Source organism: Cinclus cinclus, chromosome 8 (assembly GCF_963662255.1).
Source record: "Cinclus cinclus chromosome 8, bCinCin1.1, whole genome shotgun sequence".
Classification (NCBI taxonomy): Eukaryota; Metazoa; Chordata; class Aves; order Passeriformes; family Cinclidae; genus Cinclus; species Cinclus cinclus.
Window position 1 is genome coordinate 8,457,472 of NC_085053.1, and position 18,008 is coordinate 8,475,479.

The 18,008-nt window shown below is 39.2% G+C and overlaps 1 protein-coding gene across 1 annotated transcript; it reads right to left on the bottom strand.

Moving 5' to 3' along the window:
* Window positions 1–378: 378 nt before the first annotated feature.
* Window positions 379–17,656, bottom strand: ZBTB41 (zinc finger and BTB domain containing 41). Its single transcript, XM_062497270.1, has 11 exons — window positions 17,588–17,656; window positions 15,687–16,890; window positions 14,330–14,537; window positions 13,546–13,615; window positions 11,018–11,165; window positions 10,193–10,322; window positions 9,495–9,590; window positions 8,859–8,965; window positions 7,342–7,447; window positions 6,255–6,343; window positions 379–5,502 (listed from the first exon to the last, which is right to left on the bottom strand). The coding sequence occupies exons 2-11, from the start codon at window positions 16,807–16,809 to the stop codon at window positions 4,859–4,861; spliced, it is 2,721 nt and encodes a 906-aa protein (XP_062353254.1). The 5' UTR covers window positions 16,810–16,890; window positions 17,588–17,656; the 3' UTR covers window positions 379–4,858.
* Between the last annotated feature and the right edge of the window lie 352 nt (window positions 17,657–18,008).

Below are 18,008 nucleotides of genomic sequence, written 5' to 3' on the forward strand. Positions count from 1 at the left end.
GCCCGTTCTAACCTACCCCACCTCGCCCGCCCGCCAATCAGCGCCCGGAGCTTCATTTAAACAGCCCGAGCTCGCGGTCCCCCGCGCACTGCGCGAGGGCTGCGGGGCTGGAAGGGCCGGAACGGAACAAGGGCGGGGAGCAGAGCGCTCGGCTCCCGCACTGCAGCACCCACTGGACGACTCAACTCGCACGGCGTTTAGAGGCCAAAAGCAGAACGAGACACGCAATCTGATGAAAACATCGGTCTCATTTGTTTCTATTCCATGGGCTTTGAAACGGAAAGACGCGCGGAATAGTGCTTTCGTGATGTCTAAAAACAAAAGAAATCAAAGCTCAGCGCAAGCACCCCTGCAAGAAATCCTGTGAAGCACACAATGTTAAGACAAAAGAACTTTACTTTTCCATAGCAAACAGAATTACACATAGGACTGAGTACTTCTACATTTACAGTACACTTCCTAACCTTTCCTTACAGCAAAGGATTTCCCCTAAGAAGACAACTTTAAAGACTTCCATCTAAAATACCAACCTGTACAGATCACATTTAAAACACATCTCAATATACAGTGACAAAATATTGAGTTCTTTTCACCTCATTCTTTCATATAAAAGGACCAACATTTAATATGATCAAAATGGTTACGGGGAATTCAAAAAGTTTTGTCATTTTCACCTTTAATCCATCGAAGCCTTTTAAACTAAAACATTTCTAACGAAGCACGAGAAAGACCCTCTTGGCCTTAAGCAAGGTGACCGCCCTGCATTGAGTTCTGCCAGTGACATTCCTCAACGCACAGCATGAAATACCCAAACTTGTGAGCCTGTGTTGTAAAGCAAGATCCCACAGGACAGGAGTCACAAGGACCTACAGATAAACGCCTCTGCTTGCCTTTAGCCTCAGGCATATGGGGAACACACGGTCCAGATCAGGTGTGCTTGTGCATTCCACACAGAAAAATTTCACATCTTTTTTATTGTTATCGGGGGAGGGAGGGGGGGAAACCCTTATTCACCTACAACAGAATTCATTCATAATTCTACATTCATTAACTCCTACACAGAAGTTATTTTAATTTTAAAAACCTGTGGGTCATTTATTCCTTAGCAGTCCATAACATGTTTCATGTTTGATCAAGCACATTGCAAGGTGACGCCTTGGAAGCGTTCTTCAGTTCTGGAGGCTCTTTCACATTTCTTATAGGCAAGTAAGCTCAGCTCTTTGATGACACCAAATACATCTTTTGTCACTGTGGTCTGGCATGACCCACCTTTAGAAACAACTACTGGAATTATAATCCAGACTATAGTAGTGCTATAATTTTAAGGAAACCACCGCCTCACAGAAAAATGTCTTCACCATTACAGTGATTGATATTCAGCATGAAAAGGACCCATGAGGGATACACCTATGTAAGAAAAGTGTCAGTGCTCAAAGACAAAATTCCAAAACAAATACATAAACTGAACATAGAACCCACTAAAAGAATTAAAGGCAGTAACCCAGTCCACAACCAGAAATTTGTATAGCAAAAAAAAGATAGAATTTAATGTTTGAACAGAACGAGTGCAGTAAGTTCTCAGAACCACACAGCAGTCTGGAGTACCAGCACGGACTGCATTCTTCTTCCCAAAGGTCAGCATGTGGAAAAGACCAACTTTTTGCAATGTGCCACTAAGCAAACACTCTTTACAGATCTTTTTAAGAGACACCTGCTTCTTCCTTCTTTGGGAATAAACACTCAAGTGATCTAGGGACTGTCAGATAAAACATTGATTGTAAATGCCCCCTCCACATCAACAGCACACACAGTCTCTGATGAGCACACATTGAAACGGGGGGAGCACACTGAGGAATTCCAACCAAGCTGTGAGGCTCAGACCCCTGCCCTTCAACCCCAGTCTCCCTAACAGGGACTATCTTCTATCAGGCAGAAACCAGATACTTTCACCTACCAAACGAAGTCCCAGTCCATGAAAATTTACTTTGCTCATATATGAATTTTAAGTAGATGTAAAGCCATATGAATTATAGCTCATATTAAATAAAAATAAAAACTATGTATCTAGCACATAAGCTTTCCTATTGTCTTTCACTGTCAACTGGCAATGATCCAGCCTGACCAGCAGGTACAAACACTAACTAGTAGGGTAATCTGCAAACAAAAGAACACCAAAGAACTAGTAGGTAATTTTTTCCAGGAATGACTAGTAATTCTGGTCACCCAAACAGCAAAGAGCACACTCGTTTTTCTGAAAAACGAATCCTTTTATAGTCCATTTCTTGTAGGGCATGCACAAACATGGAGCCCTTTGAAAGTTACTGACCTTCATGTTTTCTGAATAAACAACTTTTTTCTTTCAACTAGAGAAAAAAGCCATTCTTTAGAATAGATATAAAAGGCACAATTAAGAAAGAAATTTTAAAAGGACATTATCAAGTAAATATGCTCCAAATTCCATTTCAGAATTTTCCTAGAGTGCCTTCCCCACAGACTGGACTTTAAGAGAAACAATTATTTACCAACCACTTTGAAGCTACTGTTTTGTCAAAATCCTACAATACTTATTTCTACTGTAGGACAGAAAAGGCAAGAAATAGCAAAGAATTAGGCATTTAGTCTGAGCACTGCACTGATACCACTGATGCTGGGTTACTTTCAACAGTACAATTACAACTGCAGCAGAAATAATTTTTCTTGTGCACATGAATAGTATGACTACGATACACACACAGCTAGACTTGAAAACTACACATAAACGAGCCATTTTCAAGCCATGGAGTGTAAAGGTGACAGAAAGAGTTTTATTTTGAAAGGAGATGAAAGGTGGAGTTAAGAAAGCAGGAAGGGTAGTACTTGATAGTGTCCTTTCAGAAGGTGGCATTCAATGGCCTTGTTATTGCTGTGTATTTGCTAGTCTTCAGCTTCTTCCCAGATCTATTTACAGCATGTCAGTCTGAACATTCCCAGAGCACAGCTCTAAATTTTACTTTAGAGATACAAACATAGAACAGTTAGTAGTCCTGTTTTAGAAACTGAACTTTTTAAAGTTTAGGACTTCTATTGTGCTTCTTTGGCTAAGTCCTATTTAAATATTGGTAACACTTAAAATTCTATAACTCTGCCACTATTTAACAGCTAACAGAAATCTTTGGTGTGTTTAGGTTAAGAATCCATTAGAGTACAAGCTCCAAAATATGAACATTCAGGCAGTTCTGGCCCCTCTCCTGCAAACTTTATGCTCAACACTGAAGCAGATGATTAATAGAATCCAACACCAAAGTATCTGAATACATTCTCAAAGGATCTGTGCCACTTGAGAGTTTGTAGAGCTGTGATAAGAGAGCCACCTTATCACCACAACTCCCTTGTGCTCAGGTCATTGAATAAATTTAAATTACAATACACATAAATCCAGTTTCCCATTTTAAAGATTCTCTGAGATAATAATTTAAGAATAAGGAAAACTGGGGGAAAATTTCAATCTTAATTCTCATCTTAGTAAGATGGGAATCTTACTATGCAATTCTTGTGAGAAATTATGAAGATTATAAAATTACTTCAGATACTTTCTTTGGCATCATATTCACCAAACAGAGACAGAATAATTATTTTTAAAGTAGACTTAAAAGAGAAAGCTAGATGAGGCTAAACTATACTAGATTTCATGGTGACACCAGACTTGTAGTTCCAAATGGGTTTTTTTGAAAAAAACCCTTATGTCTAGTGAAGAAGGAGCTAAAAATAATTAGACATAAAATACTCTCAAGAGTTTAACTTTGGTTTATAAACACAGTACAAGAAAGTGAGAAACAAAACAATTTAATTAGCAACTCACAAGAGATTTATAATTACTGGGAGTTTTTTTTTAAATAGAAATGAAGTACTGTTCTGGAACAGTCTTTAAAATTTCTCCTCTATCACAGATAAGCTTAAAATGGGCACATTAATGTGGGAGCCTGATATCATTTATGCACTAGCAAGGGTAAACCATGCCACTCCTTTGTGATTGTTCATGGATTAAAATGACCCTGCAAATACTCCCATTTCTTTTGAAGTTAGAGTGTGGGGTACACTTTAGAAGACAAAAAAGACTGAAGAAGCAAGAAAAAAATGCATCTTAAAATTCTACGAACTACGTGTAGAAAACTAGACAACACCATTGTCTAGCTCTTCCCACATTATTCAACATTGGAGACCAAAGAAGAACTAAGAGGCCAAATTTAGGCAGCCTAATCGTACTCAGGGGATCATTGAACATCTTGTTTAATGTCTTCATAAAGTGTCATAAATCACTTTTCAGAAGAACTTAGTGCCTGTGTTCACTGGCTAGGCTCAAGAGTCCAGCCACCTCTAAAACCTTCCAAAAAATGTCTCAGGTTCAAGGAAATTATATATTAATTTCTGTATGAAACATAATTCAAAGTTTGTGTTTCATATCCCTGCCTGCCCTTACTAATTTTCATGAGTTTTAAATAGTCCTTATTCTTTTAGAATGCTTTCTATTCCACTTAAAACATTAACTCCAAGTGAGATGCAGAAAGGCAAACAATTTTTTAAAATTAATAGCCAGATACGTAATTACATTTTCAGCCACTATCCTTAAAACATATTTCAGAGCATTATTTTTAAAAGACCATCTATAAGATTTTTAAAAACTCTTAAAATCACAAGAAACACTTTCGTATGCATCAAAATGTGCCTAAATGTTCAAATATCATGTAAACAAATTGTTTTCCCAAAACTATGCAGAAGACTTAAGGAGTCCAAATAAAATATAAAATATAAATCTTAGTTGCCATAATCAGCCTTCTGGTGGCCGACGGCTTAGTAAATTCGGTGGAATGTTACGGTCTGATCACGAATGTTCGTTGTTTGAAATATTCTGTACAGTCGGAGTTGTATCTAGCCCCAGTAATGTTCCAAGATATGACTGGTCTCTAGGATCCAGCATTTGCTCAGGCCTTACAGGATGAACAATATTTGCAGGCTGTGGAGTCAGGGTGTATTTCTCGAGGAAGGAGAGCTCCGTTGCTCGCTGATAATCCGGCTGCTCCGGCTGCGGGGGAAGGATGCCGTGGGACTGAGCACTGTGCTGCACCAGCTCTGCTTGGGGGTCTGCCATGGGAACGGGGACCAGAGTCACAGGCACACACACTTCTGGGGATACATTCTGCAGCAGCGTTTTGGCTTCTGATTGATATGCTTTGGACTGTTCCACATACTGTTTAGCCTCAGTTTGGTAAACTTTGTCATCAGAGGTGTACTGCACTGGTAAGGAGACTAGCTTTTCCTCTGGAGAAGATGCCAATGCCTCCTCTGCAGCCTTAGGTCCATGAACATGATCGATATGATACTTCAGCTTGTCTTTCCGTTTAAATGTTGCATTGCAGTGTTGGCAGTTAAAAGGTCGAGCATCTGAATGAATAACCATGTGTTTCGTTAATGTCTTCTTAATTCTGAAAGACTGATTACAGATCTGACACTTGTAGGGCTTCTCACCTGTAAAGACAGAGAAGTAACCATTAGTTATTCTGAGTAACATCAAATCACACATAAATATGCAAATGCCTTCCATGGATTACTGGCATCAAGGCCTACTATAAAACAGTTTTACTGAACAAAAAACTAAGTTCAGCATCTATTCTGGAATCAAGAGAGTCATCAGGAATTTGTTTAGAAGTTGTATGGGAATACTCTTCTCCTTACATACAGTTCTCTCAGTACTCTGGATTTATGTTAGAACACAAACTAAATTAAAAAGAACAGTCTTTCAACTGTTATGATATTGGGATTAAATGAGCTCAGTTTGTACGTCTGTACATTTCAAAAGACAATGATTTTCCTAAACACAAGTCAGGAAAAACAAAGTCAAACAGAAAGGACATAACCCTTTCAAAAGGGAGTTCACTCCTTGTTTAGACTGCCACTTGAAATGCAGTAATCTCTGGAGCACAGAAACATTTAGAAGGTCTAGTTAAATCTGGCAAGAACACACATACCAGTGAACTAAAGGAGGAGGTGCAAAAAGTGGCCCACAAACCTGAACTGAGATTATCAGTATTCCAGCTAAACAATCATACAGTATTCGGGAATGGCTAATACACAAGAATGAATAAATTCTTGCTGCTTTCTCCTACTCTGGTCCTGAATGCTCAACAACCATAATGAATAAAGTAATTCAATCAACACTGATGCATAAAAATACATTCCTACATGTTCTGTGGTTTAGTGGGGGTTTATTTTCTTTTTACCTGAATGTGTCCTAAAATGCATTTCCAAACTTGATTTCCCTTTAAAAACTTTCTTACAGACTTCACACTGGTGAAATGTTGCTTTATATCTTTAAAGAAAAAAAGACATTTCAAGTTATTTTTTTGTAACCAACTAACAGTAATGTCCGCAGTCCTTTCTGAAATCTTCAACTGCAAAACAGCTAAATACCAAACTTTCCAGATTTCCTCACTTATGTTCCTGTTTCCTGACATCTACATACCAATAAGGTCAATTAGATTCTTTTCAATATTCAATTAATTATTCTCTGTCAGGATGGCACTAAGTATTCAAAGAACAAAAGACACTAAAACCTTTTTTTAGCCCCAAAAACCTCCTTTAGTAACATTTTATTTTGCCCAACACTCACAAGAAGCTTTCAATGTGACAGAATTATGCCATAAATAAGGTTCTAGGAATGGCAGAATTTCTAGGTAGGCTACTGCCTATCAAGGGTAAGAAACAGAGTAAGTAATGTACTGTACTTTGAAGTCAGACAAATCTTTAATGGTTTCTACACAACACTAATGAGTACCAACAGCTAAAAAACATCATTTGAAAAACAAGAACTGTTTATTTCAAATCTCTGAGAGGTTTATTTTTAGAGCTCGAGAGTTTTAAAACCCTATTGCATTTTCAAGTTAGAGAAACAACTTGGGTTTCAAAGTTTTTACCTCCTTTTTGTTGCCAGCTTCTAAAATACCTTATACATGAGATAATTCCCCCAGTGCTTACATGATGACTAATAATTCAGTTTTAACTACTCTGCACTGAGAATATTACAGCAAACCATCAATTAAGAAGAACACTGAGACAAACAAAAATCTGGTTCTTTTTAATGCTTTTATTTACTTAATTGTAAATTAATTTTCCTACAAAAGAAATATCTAGTTTAAATTGTGGAGGCAATTTTCTGACATCCTCTTCACACTGTAATATCTATATGAAGCCTGAGGTACAGGCATGACAAACACACAGACTAGGAGAATTCTGCTCACACATGCAAGTCCCAACAGAATCAGTTACAGTACAGAAGTATTTATGCAGTTGTAAAAACCCCACACTTACTTCTGCCAAACTTTTTCTCCTAGATGAACACTTTTATAATGAACAGTAAGGTGATCTCGACGGCCAAAACATTTTCCACATTCCTCACACTGATGTGCTTTTTCACCTACAAGGGCAAAATTCATTAAGTTTTGGTTCAGTCTTTTTGGAACTTATTAAATGTCTATGACATATAATCATGTTCCCAAAGTTCAGCCAATCAAGCTCTTCCACACCTCACTTGGAGGATTCTCTTTATTAAAGAAGAAAATTTAGGAAGCATGGTGGACCTATCAGAGTAAGGACTTTACCACTTGTTATATAGGACTAGTCCATATCATTCCTACAAAGAACTTTGTGTTCCAAGTGAAGAGACACTTCCCCAGTCTCTCACTGCATGGGAGGTGCAAGTTAAAGAGGGAATGTACTCTCTTCATTATGACCTGAAATGTGGTACCTTCAATAGTTCAGCTGTTTTAAGGAGAAGCTTATTGAAACATATCAATTATTTTCAGCTACTATTTTGTATAATTTAAAATTACACCTCAGTATTTATAATTTTAATCATCCTGGCGGACATAGTTACCTTTTTGTTTTATGCTGCTGTTTAAAAGTATCTTGATGCTTTTTAGTCATCTTGAGATCTTCCACAAAGTGGCAGAATATTTCTTCTCATGTAAATAGGGGTGTGGACAGTCAAAGAATGTAACTTTCTAGAGGGGGAAAAGCAAATAGAGCAGAAAAGAGGATTTTTTTCCTTTTCTTTTTTTTTTTTGGTACTTGGAGTTTTCAAAGATTTCTTTATTTCATAGCAGACGTTATGATTTCAACCAGCAGGAAAGAAGCTGTCTTTCACATAAAGACTCAGGAAGTTTAGACTGATCACTTTCATACTTCCATGCTGCCTAGAAAGTATTTTGCCTCCTAGAAGGTGGTATTTCCTCTGGATTCTGTTGTGAAAAAGTCACTGGTGCATCTTTACTCTTCCTATATATTTGATAACCTCTTGCTCTCAGAGCAACAGATTTTTTTTCTTCCTCCTGATCATCCCCATCTGTTCACAGGGCTGATTCCCTCAGCCTTCCTTCCCTCTTCCCCACAAGAGACTTCAGAAACACTTCTCTGATGTTCTTACATTGACGTGATCAGTGTACAAATTTTGACAGAGACTCTGACAGCTTCTTCTGTGTTGTGGCAATAATGTTTCACACAATTGCTATCAAAAAAAAGAAATCTGAAATCATTAAAAAAATCCTCCTTTTTCACTTTTGCTTTTTGTATTTATGATTGTTAAAGCAATTCATTGTTACATGTTTTTGACTGTCCCTTGGCTTTCTATGGTATCATGGAGGAAACATTTGGCTTTTAAACCTTTCAAACATGTAAGACTAACTCTAGTAGACCTTATAAAGAGTGGCAGGAACTTTTATCAGGCCTAAAACATTGCATGTACTGAAAAAAAATTCCATAATTAACTTTTTATTTGGTTTTATTTCAAAACAGTAAGTCTGAAGTCAATTTCCAAAGAAAATACCTACCTGAATGTATTTTTTTGTGTTTTGTCAGATGGTCATGCCGAATAAACGTTTTCCCACATTCTTCACATTCATATCTCTTGTCATCGTGATGCACTCTTAGATGAAGTCTGTGTGTTTAGCCATAAACATGACCATAAAATGTAATTTTGTTAACATAATCTGTACTGCCAACTCAATGCAAAATAGCAGAAAATGCAGTCTTTAATGCTGCACGTAAGTATCAGGAAGTAGTTGCAGCTGAAATGCACCTGAATTGCTCTGAGAAATCAAGAGAGAACTGAGTTGAACTCTCTTATGTGAAATTAATTTAGTGGAATATTTTAGTCCTCTGCTTATTATCTCTTTGAATAACAAAAGCACAGAAGTTTTACATCTGCAAAAAAACTCAGCTTTGTGAAAAGATTTTTAGGAGGTTCTGTTTGTCTTTAAGCCATTAATGTATTAAAAATTAAATGAATTCTCGCAGATAAGCAATATATTTTTAAAATTGAAAGATGTTTAGAACATTTACTAATGCGCTCAGAGGTGGAGTACATCAAGCACATACATTACAAAGAATTATGTCAATAACATGAATGCATACATAGCACCAAATAAACCAAACAGTTTAGCAGCTTGTTCAATAAAAATCTATACCTGTAAGAGCTTCCATGACGAAAACTCTGCCCACAAATACTGCAAAGATGAGGCTTCTCTCCACTGTGAATTCTCAGATGTTCTTTCAAAGTTGTTCTGTTTAACACAACAGTAGCCAGTAAAATTTAATTTTAAGCAATGTCCCCGCCACTTCAAAATTAAGCATACTATCATTTTCTCAATTTCTTTTACTGTGATGGATCACAGTATATCCAGATGACCGTATAAATTCAGATATACACACCAACACATGCATTCAAAGACAGTCTGGCAACCTATTTACTGAACCAACTGGGTCTAGAAACAGTATCAGGAAAGAAATAAAACACTGTCTCACTGTAAATTTGGAAAACATACATTAAAGAAAACATCTTTCCGAAGAAATTGCAAGATGTTTTTGCACAACAGAGAAACTTAAAGTTTCTTAACAGTAAGAAACTTAAGTGAAGTGAATGAGAGGTAAGACTTCTCTTAATATCTCTGCACTTCATAATTAATTACCTACAGCTGTCACCCTTAATTTTAGAGGTGATCAGCAAACCCCATGTTACCTGTGGCTCTGACACTACCTTTTAATACACTAACACTCTGAAATGATCGCATTTATGTTAAAAACTCCAAGCACATTCAACAGCAATCATGGCATGCTAAATATTGCTGTGTTCTTCTGAAGTTCAAGCTGTCAGCCAAGTGCTCACCGTTCCCTGACAGACTTCCCACAGATGAAACACGTCCATTTCCTCTTTCCCCCGTGAGTACATTCGATGTGGCGTTTCAGATTCCCTGTGTCGTTAAACTGGCGGCCACAAATATCACAGGGAAAAGGCCCTGCAGGGAGACAGATACACAGAGTGGGACTGACTGTCAGCTAAGCTAAACAACAAGCCCAGACTGGTTACTTTTGAAAACCCTCATCAATTTACAAAGCAGAAGTTTTGTCTAACAAATTATTCATCTTTAGTACAGTCAGCGTATTTTATTAGATTTTGTGAGCTTTCTGCTAAGTTACTTCTAAAATATGGCATTTTGGCAAATTTCATGATTGGAAAGCAAAAGTTTAGAATTCATAGTCAAAAGCAATTAAGCCCACTTGGACCACTTGAAAAAAAAAAAAAATCACTCATCTAGTTCCTACCCAGCAGAAATAACCAATAGTATAAAAAAGTCTGCAGAACACTTCAGGAGGAAAGGAAAACGTCTTTTGAAAACTTCAGTAAGAATCTGACTCCCTAGCTGAAAGAATCAATTTTGTGCAAAAAAGTTTCAAACCAAACTAATTTACTTTAATTCTTCTTCCTCCCCGTCTGACTTTTTTTTTTTTGGGTACAAGAGAATACCTCAGAAAGAGAGGTAAACACAAAAGTAAAAACCCAGCCAACAAAAAACCCTCAAACAACTCTCCCCCAAAATGGGAGAACTGTAGAAGGAGGTGGGGTGGAAAGCAGACTGACCAGGACATAAAATGGTGGGGGAATGTTTTACTTTAAATCTAGTGTTTAAATGTCAGAAGGAAGTTTCTATACCAAGATGGAATTTTTCTTGATGTTTCAGTCTTGCAAACCGTGATTTAAAATGCTCTTCACAGTAGGTACATTTGAAGGGTTTATCCTGAGAGTGAAGGATCATATGCTCTTCTAAGTGAGGTCTTCGAGTGAAAGATTTCTTACAAATCTGAAATTAATAACACACTTTGTCAAAGATACATCAGTTATAGCCAGATTCTTTTCCTATTCATAAACTCCTAAGTTTATTTCATCTGCTCTCTGCACCAATGTAAGATTAAACATGTATTCTTCAAAAACCTACTCTATGCCAGAATGTAAAGCCTTGCAGTCAACATCAAAACCAACCTGTGCTCTATCTACATAAACCATAGCAGACTGTACTGTATTGATTAAGTTGCAGATCCATGGCAGCCTAAATCAACTCTAGCTACTCTTGCCTGCAGCTATATGTTCCTCCCCACTCCTTCTTTCCACTGACTCCAGCACTTCCTAGACTCCCTACCTAGGGTGTTACAACACAGTAACTCAGTAGAAAATAACCCAATGGAAAAAAGCAGATAGTACTGGCTTGGTTTCCGATGCTGAAACAGTTTCGTTAGACCGTGGTAAAAATCCTTGCAGTATAAGCTACTGTAGTACCAGAGTCATACCTGTTCCTTTATTTCCCCTGGGAAATTATCTGACAGCAGGTATTAAAGAGAAAATGACAATACCAACAAAGAAATATAACCCAAAATACATTTTAGAACTACAGGACCATCACAAGCCTATCATTACATGTGCTTTTCAGTACTGCTTTCAGATTAACCGAAACCTAAATGTTCAAGAATTATTAGTGACTTAAGTATGCACACAGTACAGTTACAGAATTGGTTGCACAGCTCAAATTTAGGCATTTAAACCAGGTAATACAATTTATCATCAGGGTCCTACACTTCAACATAAACCAACAGAGTGCTCACATATTTCCCTGTGAGACTCCTGCTGTTGTTTATGACAGCTCAGCTGAGCACTACAACTCCCACACATTAACTCCTGCAATCAGCTCCACAGAGCACACATGAATAAAGAAATCAATACCAGTAGTTTTGTTTGTTTAAAAACTCATTAATGTTATGAACAGGTGTAAGAAAATCCCATATTTGTGCAAAGTATAATAGCCCTCTTGCTTTTCCTTGCTATTAATATATATTGTTTGTGTAAATTCACTCATATTCCTAAGGATTAAAATATGGTCAGCAAATCTTGTTGTTTACAAACAGATTACAGTATGAAAAAAATAATCTAAGTGAATCCTGCATCTTACCTCTGTGGCACCTTTGCCCTCAGAACATACCACACAAACTGAAAACAAAGTCACACAGCACAGCACCCAAGGGTCCTGTTCAATGTCCAACTACTGTAAAAGTTGGAATTCTACCTGCTTTTAATTCAAGTCCATTTTCAATGCACATGAGCTGTACAGGAGCAACAGCTCACTTCTTAAAAAATTTCTACTTATAATGTTCAATTTAAAAAATAAACCCACAAACCAGGGAGTGGAGTTTATCAAATCATTTATCTGGTAGCACACTTTCACCAAAATGAATGTCAACAATGTTGCACAATTGATTCCCACCATGAAAATGTTTCTTATCTAGTAACAAACAGAATCTGTAACACATTCACACAATACAATTTCACCTGGAAGATAACATCCTTTGATGAACCATGTAATAACCTTGAACCATGATCCCACCAGCTGCACAATGAACAATACAAATTGCTACAGCTGCTATCTCCCAATTTACTACTGCATGTTTACAAGGGAAAATTCCCAAATAAAGCAAAGTGAGTAATTATGTTACAGCCCCTACTATTACAGACATACAGCAGCACACAGAAGCTTGCATAAACAAAACAGCTGCCCTAAAAAACAAAAAGGAAACAAATTCCCTTAAAAAAAATAACAACAAAACCCCACATCTGAAACCTTAAAACATTATTTGGCAGCATACACATAGATAATGGAAATTCTACAAACTCCTTAGAGCGGATGTAGTTTCACATATATACCTCTCCCAGGGAAAATCAAGGAAAGTATTCTGTGATATTAGCACAAATTTACAACTCTGTTGACATACATATGCAGCTAAATGAGAAAGTGTTTTATATTTAACATATATTTTCCTCAAAATTGAGAGATCCTTCCTATAACAGTATACTTTATGGTCAGTCCTTGACGTGTGTGATTAACAGGAGAGCAAATACTGTTTTGAAAGCATTCATAACACTCAAGTCTAATAATCTGTGAACTGATGTATTTGAAAAAATACTGCCTCTAACTATTTCAGAATTCAAATTGGGATTATTTATCTGACCAGAGGCTGTACATACAGATAACAGATAAAGTTCCATCCTTAAATCAGCAGATAAAGGAAATGTATCACTTAAAGGAAAACCATTCTTTAGAAAGCTTTCTGAGATTTCACAGAAACACACACCAGATTTTCATAAAGGTTCACAGAAGGTAAACTCCATATGAAAAGTACTGAAGGATTACTTACATCACATTTCCAACCTTCACTCTTTGTCTTCTTGATAGAAAGAAATTCTTGTACATTCTCTGGATGAAACCTAGGAGAAACACAGAAGTTGAAAGTAGTCATGGCTTTCCAAGATGAAGATAACACAAATACTAAATATCTATTTCTAAGCTTTATGTGTCATGGAAGTTGACCACCACACTGGCAGAACAGATTACTGATGCTGAAACAATTCCAGTGACACAAGTAACTGGAAAGCAGCAATGACTATGGACTCCTGTAGAACCTCATACAACATTTAAAAAGATAGAAGGCAGTTTCAACCCATGGATATTTACAAAGAAAAATGAAAAAAAGACGTATGTAAATAATAATACCTTATAATTAGACCTGCCATAAATTATTTATCTAGAAGAATCTGAGCAGAAATGGTTTAGACATCCCTTATCATCAACAGCAAAGCACTGACATCTAAAACAAGAGAAGTTATTTTACTCTGCCTTCAAATTAAAAGCAGTCAGGTAATTTTTAAGCCTGATGTGCTCTGACTGTGCTAGCTCATCTGAAAGATTCTAAAATTTATAATGAAAAACTTTTGGCAGAACCCCCATACAACCACTATGGCTATTTCTTACAGCAGGTTAGGTGACACTGCTAATCCCCATGCCCTTTGAAAAGGTAGTTATTTGAAAAAAGTTATAAAAATAATGCAGAATATGCTGTGTTTATAAATATGCTTATCTTCACTTTTAAAATGAAAAAAAATGCTTCTTCAGAAATGCCAGACACATGATGTTATACTTGCCTCTTCACGTGCTTCGCTAAGGTCTTTTTGCTGGCATGCAGCTTATTGCAGTAGGGACATTTGTGTTCCTTCTTGTGGAAGTCAGTGTCACTGGAGTGTTTCTTCCTGTGCACTGTCAGGTTGGACTTGGTGGAGTAGCGCTGGTGACAAATATCACATTCAAAAGGCTTCTCACCCGTGTGGACACGTGTGTGGCTCTCGTATTTGCCTGGACAACAAAGTCAAATCTGTTAGCAAGAACTGTAACAGGTATCACCTGCAATAAGCATGTTTAGGGTTTGTTCTATAATCTCTCACTTGTAGTCAAAGCCCTAAGTACACTCCACACCCATGTAAAGATCCCTACTGGCTTACACCACTGAAAACAGCCTATGTGCTTGATCCAAGGCCCCTCCAAACACTTCCATCTTCCTCTAAGTCTGTGCAAGGGTTACAAGTCACTCTTATTCAACCCTGCAGCATAGGGTTCAACCACTCCTATTCTTTCACTAACTACACTGACCATGAGTACCTCTGCAAAATGGGGAATAGCCTCACAACAAACTGGGAATCTTAAGGTACGTTCAAATAGTAGAACACCGAATGAAAGATATAAACACATTTTACCTGTATTTGGGATCCAGCATACAAAAACAGAACTAAAAATGCTACTCTCTCATTTCTTTCACGTGGCTTGTATTCCCTCTTCTGTTTGCCATTTTCTTTCCTGAGGACAAAATTCTGTCCTGTGGATAAATCTACCTTGAGTCAATAGCAGCCTCTCTGCTTTGTACTAGATCTTACTTTTTTCTCTGTAGAACATACATGCATGCTGCTGTATAGTACTGTAAATTTATGAGCTGCAGAAGCTCATAATTTAAACATGTTAGTCCATTATCCATTGTAATAAAAGCTTACAAAGAAATACTTTATGTATTGCTTGTTTTAATGCATGCTTGTCATCGATTTTTTGAGCACAGAACTAGAACTCTGAAGTTATGAAAGTGCAAAGAGAAAAGGGCTTCCACTGCATGCAGAAACCAAAATGTACCATTCCAACCCCAAATACTCACAGCCCATTTATTTCTCCACAGTAGTTGTGCTTTTACACACTGCTAACAACCAGAATCCAGAGCAGAGGAAGAGAAATAAAGGTAGTATTTGCTGATTTTTAAAATCATGTGCTCAGATAATTCATCGAAACTATGTAGCACCACAGACATAATAACTTAGTACACTTCAAGGAAACAGCAGCACACTGGATCAGTGAGGTGATCCAGAAATTCTTACATTGCCTCTCCTGGACAGAGAAAAAGTTTGGTTTATTTCCCACATAAAGAGCACCACCATGAACGAGATCAACCTAACTCGCTCTTACCTATTCGATCAAACTTTTTGTCACACTTGGGACACTGCAGTAGTTTTTTGCTACTGCTCTGAATGATGACTGGAGCTAAGCCTTCAGGAATATTCCCCATTGAATCAACTGCCTCAGAACCCTCTTCAGCATCATTCTGCTCCTTTTCACTTTGCTCTTCAGATTCCGAATCTTCACCTGACATTTCCTCTTCCTGCCCGTCTTCATCTGCATTGCACTCACTTTCACTGTCTTCAAATTCACTTCTCTCAGATGTCTCCTTGTCAGAACTGACTTTTTCCAAATTGCTGTCAGAGGCATCACCGCTTTCATTGTCACTGATATCGAATTTCACTGGACATTTGCGGCTTCTCGTGGAGCGCCTGGTGGAAAAGCTGGCCTTCTCAACCATTTTTAACCCATGCTTTCGCTCCAGGGAAAGGGGTCGGTGGGCTTTAGCCAAATGATTTTCTAAGGACTTCTTGTAACAGAAACTTCGACCACAAAAAGTGCACTGATGACTATTTAATAGTTTACCTGTCAGTTCACTGAGTGTTTCTGCCGGCGTAGGTGCATCAGTTACCACATCAGTCTGTACATTGGAAAGATTTTCGCTATTAAGCAACTTCACTGCATCTATGATATCTAAAAATTTTGCTGCTTCCAGCACTAATGGAATTTCATTTTTATACACAAAAAACTCAGAAGTATAAAGAAACTCAAGCAAATGCTGAAAGACAGAATGAGTTACATGATCTAATGTGACAACATCGGTGCTTGGATTTTTGCTCAAACAGGCATGAAAGTAGCTACTCCCAACAGCCACAACCACCTTGTGAGCACTAAATTCTTTTCCTTCTACAATTATGAGTAAATCACAAAATGATGGATGTTTCTGTCTATCATCATTTAAGTATTTAAGTAGATTTTTATTATATTGCAATGAGCTTAGGAGCTTTCTTTGTTCTGGTGACGGTGAAAGTTCTTGGGAAGATTCAAGCTGATCTGCAGGAGCTATTTCTGCAGACTTGGAGACAATTTGTTGTGCACAGTCCACTACAAGAATCTGTTCTGAAGTATCCTTCTCATGGCCAAGATGAACCTTTTCATTTAGACTTGCAGCGAGCCGTCTCCTTTTCTTCATTGCAAAAGTGCAACTTCAGGATCAGGAGCTTCATAGGTGATTAGCAGAGAATTCCCGTGAAGACTCAGTTCTGCTCCGGACCTTAAGAAAATATGAAACAGTAATTTCATACTCTGCAAAAGAATTGATAAAAGTTACTCTTAGCACTTAAACATTACTTCAATTTTTAATAACACTTTCTGTATTTCACTGTTAGCTTTATTTATTTATTTAGCCTGTGTAACTGAGGCTTTTATTACATCACTAAAATCCCTTTGCGTTGCAGACCACGCCGTACCCTGCTGCGAGCCAGTGAGCAGACACTGCCTATTATTAGCTCCAAGGCGGCGGCCGGGTTGGCTTCGCTCGGCTCCCGGCCGCATTTAGCCTGTGCCCCACTCCGGGACGGGCGCGCACTGTTGTTATTATTACACCGAAGCTCGTTCTCTTCCCGTCTCACCCCAACAAGGCCAAGCCGCCCCAGCTGCTCCTCAGGCCGGGCCGGACCCGCCCGCCTGCCGGGGCCGCCTGGTGTGGTCTGGCCTGGCCCGGCCTGGCCCTGCCGCCTGTCCCCCCCGAGCGGCCGCGCTGCCCCTGGCCCGGCCCGGGGGCGCCGCTTTTGTCCCCGCCGAGGGCAGGGCAGGGCAGGGCAGGGTGGGGCAGGACCGGCCCGAGCGGGATCAGCGGCACCGCCCGCAGGGACACCGAGGACGCCGCGGTCCGGCAGCGCTTAAAATGGCCGTGCCCGCCGCCCTGTCCCGTCCCGTTCCGTTCCCCCGCGCGGCCCCGTCCGTCGCACCTGCGCGGCGCCGGGCGCTCCCCGGGGCCGCTCGCCGCCCAACGCCGCTGCCCCCGGTCCGGCCCCGCGCCCGCCGCTTCCGGGCCCGCCGCCCGCGTCAGCGGGGTCACGGCGGCGCTTCCGAGCGGGGCGGGACCGGGGCCCTGAGGGGCCGCGCCCTGAACGGGCCCAGCGTCGGGACGTGGCCCGGAGGGTGAAAACAGCGGGCAAGAACCAGGAGAGCTCGCTCCGACAGCGCCAGCGGCTCGGGATGGCCGAGCTGCCGCCGGCTCTGCGCCGTGACACCCCACTCAGGCGGGCTCCTGCTTTGAATGCAGTGCACGTAGGGGCTTGTGAAATTACCGTATTTCGCGCTTCCCGTAGTTCTGTTCAATAATACGAGTTGTAACTTGTTTTCTGCTTGAGTACGTTGAGGCTCTTG